The sequence below is a fragment of the Zingiber officinale genome, chromosome 9A (genome assembly GCF_018446385.1).
Source record: "Zingiber officinale cultivar Zhangliang chromosome 9A, Zo_v1.1, whole genome shotgun sequence".
In the NCBI taxonomy this organism is placed as follows: domain Eukaryota; kingdom Viridiplantae; phylum Streptophyta; class Magnoliopsida; order Zingiberales; family Zingiberaceae; genus Zingiber; species Zingiber officinale.
Window position 1 is genome coordinate 91837473 of NC_056002.1, and position 4088 is coordinate 91841560.

The 4088-nt window shown below is 41.4% G+C and overlaps 1 protein-coding gene across 1 annotated transcript; it reads right to left on the reverse strand.

Moving 5' to 3' along the window:
• Positions 1-737: 737 nt before the first annotated feature.
• Positions 738-2832, reverse strand: LOC122019323 (F-box protein FBW2-like). Its single transcript, XM_042576802.1, has 4 exons — positions 2467-2832; positions 1639-1779; positions 866-978; positions 738-769 (listed from the first exon to the last, which is right to left on the reverse strand). Exons 1-4 carry the CDS (start codon positions 2772-2774, stop codon positions 738-740), a joined length of 594 nt encoding a protein of 197 aa, XP_042432736.1. The 5' UTR covers positions 2775-2832.
• Between the last annotated feature and the right edge of the window lie 1256 nt (positions 2833-4088).

Here is a 4088-nt window from a genome sequence, read left to right on the forward strand (position 1 = left end):
TAAATGACCGATGTAATATTAGTTAATAACACCGGTTTTGCAGCGGTGGAAAACCGATGTAATATGTATATTTTTTAACAGCACAAATTTGATTTCCGAAACAATGAAAAACCGACAATAATAAAAAAAAATACACAAATATTTACAAATTATACAAATATTCTTCATTCAACAATATCCATAAAATACACAAATATTCACAAATTATATAAATAATCTTCTTACAACAGTATCCATAAAATACCCAAACATTCTTTTTACATCAAAAGTTAGCTAATAGATATCAAAATCAAGGTAGAACATTCTTTTAACACATCAAGGTAGAACCGCACTTCAAATGTAATCTAGCATGCATTCAGCCCACTCGAACCGCACTTCATCAATTTCAACTCTGGAGTACTTGAGATTTGTAAACTGTAAAAACACATAAATAATATATTAGTAAACCAAGACCAAAGATCTTAGTTGGAAATGCAATAAGAGCACCAGATAACAAGATGACTAATTGGAATGCTTAAAAAGATAAACATTCATCAATTATCTCAACCACATCATATAGTGATAGATCTATGAATAACAGGTTCAAATCTAACCCTTGCATCCTTTTGGGAGGCAATCTAATTTGATAAACGAGCAAAAAGATGATTTACTCAAAATTAGTTTGCATTTGTAAAAAACAATATCACTTCTGATACTTTATTTTGTACATTTTATCAGTTAAAAGGAAAAAAGTACACTTACCACATTGAACACAAAGGGGCCTCTTTACCTGGAGACAAATTCATGTTCAGAAACAGATACTGAGACAAATCAAATTAATAGATGTGTAAATATTAGTGGAACTGTTTCTTTCGTTTTCGGTTACTTGTTTCAAGATCATGCCAAGGATGGACATCCACTGATCTCTTGGACAATGACGACAATATCCTTTCATTCAACTTTGGAGCTGCAACGTTCTCCTGTTGTCCGCTCATATTTCTACATACATAACAACATAATAAGGAGTATTTGAGGAGATTGCAAGAGTTTATTGATAACAAAAGTCCAAGGTAACTCATGATCTATAAAAAAAATATATAGAGAGAAAACAAAAACTAGCAATCTGGAAGTTTTGCGCCTTGGCATTATCAGAATGAAAGTTTAGTAATATGATAGCTGACGTCAAACAGAGTTGCAAATCCAAAAGATGGCCATTTGTTCCCCTATTATGGAAGTTAATTAACAATTGAACTTGTATCCAACAAATTAAAGAATGAAAAATTACTGGACAAGTTGAAAATATGTTATTGTTTCATTTTTATGCTCGCATAATCATTGTGGTACTAATGAACCGTATACAAATTACAGGGCACTAATTGGATAGTCAACCAACTACTTGCATTTAAAGCAATGTAGAAGGTTTCATCACTTAACAAGACCTCATAAAAACAAGTCCTTCATCAAGTTCACCAGCATTACTACAGCAGATCGATAATTCACGAATAGTTTAATGATTTCAATGCAAGTAAATGATCAAAATCAAGACTAAAAGAGATTAAAGTAGGAACCGAAACCAAGAGTGCGATGCTTTTACCTTGACGAAGGAATCGGAAGTGATGAGGGCGTAGTGATCGGGATCGGAAAGAGAGAGATCCACACGCTTCGATCGCACAAGCACCTATCTTTGAGCAGTAGCTGACATCCAAGTAAGTCAAATTGCACAATCTTGGTGCAACAAGTTTGACAATGGCATCGTTCATTTCACTTCTTGGAAGCTCCAACCTCTGAAGGGAACCAGCACTAGACAGATAGAAGAACAACAATAGTGACGATCAGTCATCGAAACAAAAGTTCACCCAAATCTTTTAGAGGACTAAGTTCTCACCAAACTCAAATTGACCTACTAACAAGGAATGAATGTGTTATCCTCCAAACAAACAAAGAACAAATTTACCAGAGAGATGTCATCTAGAATGGTAAGTTACAGTGTGGTAATTGGCGAGAGGAATTTATCAACAAACTTAAAAAAAAAAAAATCAGTATGAGGGAAGCATAAAAAGTGGATTATCCTTTGCACCTCTAGTTGTTACTCCTACAGGAAGGTACCATGATGTATGTAGTTGGCAAAGACAAATCTAAAATAGACCTTCATTAAAAAGATGAAATTTCCAAAACGAAGGCGACCAGAAACTCAATGGAAAAATCACTATTTTCACTGGCGACTGTTACCAACAGTTCATCTCCTTGTTACTCTGCATGGTGATACAGGGAAGACTCCAGATAAAGCATAACTTCATGAGAACTTTTGTCATTTTCTACCACGAGCTTGGTTTGTTTATCAACAATTTGTATAATTGAGAGTGATAGCGACAGGCATACTAATTAAGTCATCATTTAACGAAGCTATCTCCATGCATTAAGCAGATGCAAGCTATTAAATTCAAGGGTATTAATCAGCTTGAATGAGATGAGATGAGATCTACATACTGGTCTGCAATTAAGGTGAACATGGACTCGGTATGGAGGCCCGAAACACTGAGCCTGCGGAAGGAGCCACAGCTGCGATCTATGAGCATGTGAAGCATTTTATCGAGTTGCTCTGGCTTGCAGTGCTGGCTCCACTCGTCGATGTCGATTTCCTGCCAGCAGTAGGGGCCCAACACTACCCGCGACCACGATTTGCAGACCCTAGGAATAACGGTGAGGATCTCTTGGAGAGGGAGGTTGCGGAAGATGAGGCCCAGGGCATCGGGGATCAGCTCCTCCCACGCCCTCGCATCACTCCCTTCAGCCATGTCGTCGCCGCCGCCGAGAGGAATCAACCTACATTCCTGTTCGAGCAACCATATCAACCGGCGAAATGAAAAAATCCAGGAGTTTGCAAAATGAGATGAAGGTAGATTCACAGGAAATTAGGAGCCAGAAACAAAAATCCAGGAAAATTATAAACAAAAAAGACAAATGAAGAAATCAACTAACAGATCCACGGAGACATTGAAATGGAACCCTAACAAGTAACACCTCCGTAGTGGAATCTCGGGCGACCAAGGAAGGGAACTGCCCTATTAACGGCGGGGAAAGCAAAGAGTTTAGGTCGAATTGAGCTCCTCAGAGTTAAATGAAGTGCCAAATATCACAGCTTTAGCTACTAAAAAATAAGTATAAGAAACAAAAAATCAACTCTCAGAGACAACCAAATCACTGGAGTTAAAAAAGAGGAGACCCACCTGACTTCGAACTGGATGACACTCCGTAGATGGACGTCCTCCCTCTGACCTAGCAGTTACCCATTAATTATCTAGGAACTACCAATACAACTCACCAGGCGCGAGATCAGCCAAAGATGATCTTTTTCACAAGTAGGGTTGAGGACAGAGATAGGAAGGCATCCACGACCAAAGCTCACTCCTTTCAGTGAAGGAAGCGCACGGGGCTGCTGCTCTTGCCTCGCTACAAATTTTTCCTTGGTGCCAGATCGTGCAATAGTGCCCAAATTGTTCACCAGATCTCCTTGGTGCTAGACCGTGCGATAGTGTCCGGTTTTAGTATTGTTCTTGATGAACACTTTCCATGGGCGGGTAGGGTGAGAGGAGGCCTACGTTTTCAGTCACGAAAAGGTAAGGTTTGACTTCATTGAAAGCACAGAGGCGGAGGAGACATTGAGAGGAGATGGGTGTTCAGGTCGCTGGGACGTGGTCCGCCTCCACGACGCTGTCGCAGGCCGCCGTCTTCGCTGCCGTTGTCTCCACCGTTGGGTTCGGTGGAGGTTGGGGGAGGCAGAGGAAGGCAGCCGCTTGGACATGGCTTTTTACGCCGCCGCGCCTTCGGCGCCAGGACCGAGTGCTTCCCTTCTGGCGGCGTCGATGATGGTCGGGCGGAGGAGGATAATGTGGAGGAGTTTGCTCAGAGGTTGGAGGAATCGATTCTCGAGCTTCAGCAGTAACAAGGAAATGGAGGAGACGCATCCCTGTTCTCTGCTTCCTTTTGCCTCAACACGAGCTCGCCGCCGTCGTTGAGCAAGCAAGAGCCTTCAACGGAGCCCCCGTGGGTGCCGGTGAGGCCGGAGCCGCCGGACTGGCCCGGCCAGATCATGCCGGCGAGCGTGGAGA

Bases quoted from the DNA above. Each gene is read 5' to 3' on its own strand.
- LOC122019323 (XM_042576802.1), bottom strand. From the start codon at position 2,774: ATGGCTGAAGGGAGTGATGCGAGGGCGTGGGAGGAGCTGATCCCCGAT. The intron at 1,780-2,466 runs GTATGTAGATCT...CTATCTGTCTAG, and splicing joins TTCACCTTAATTGCAGACCA to TGCTGGTTCCCTTCAGAGGT. The intron at 770-865 runs GTAACCGAAAAC...ATTTGTCTCCAG, and splicing joins TTGGCATGATCTTGAAACAA to GTAAAGAGGCCCCTTTGTGT.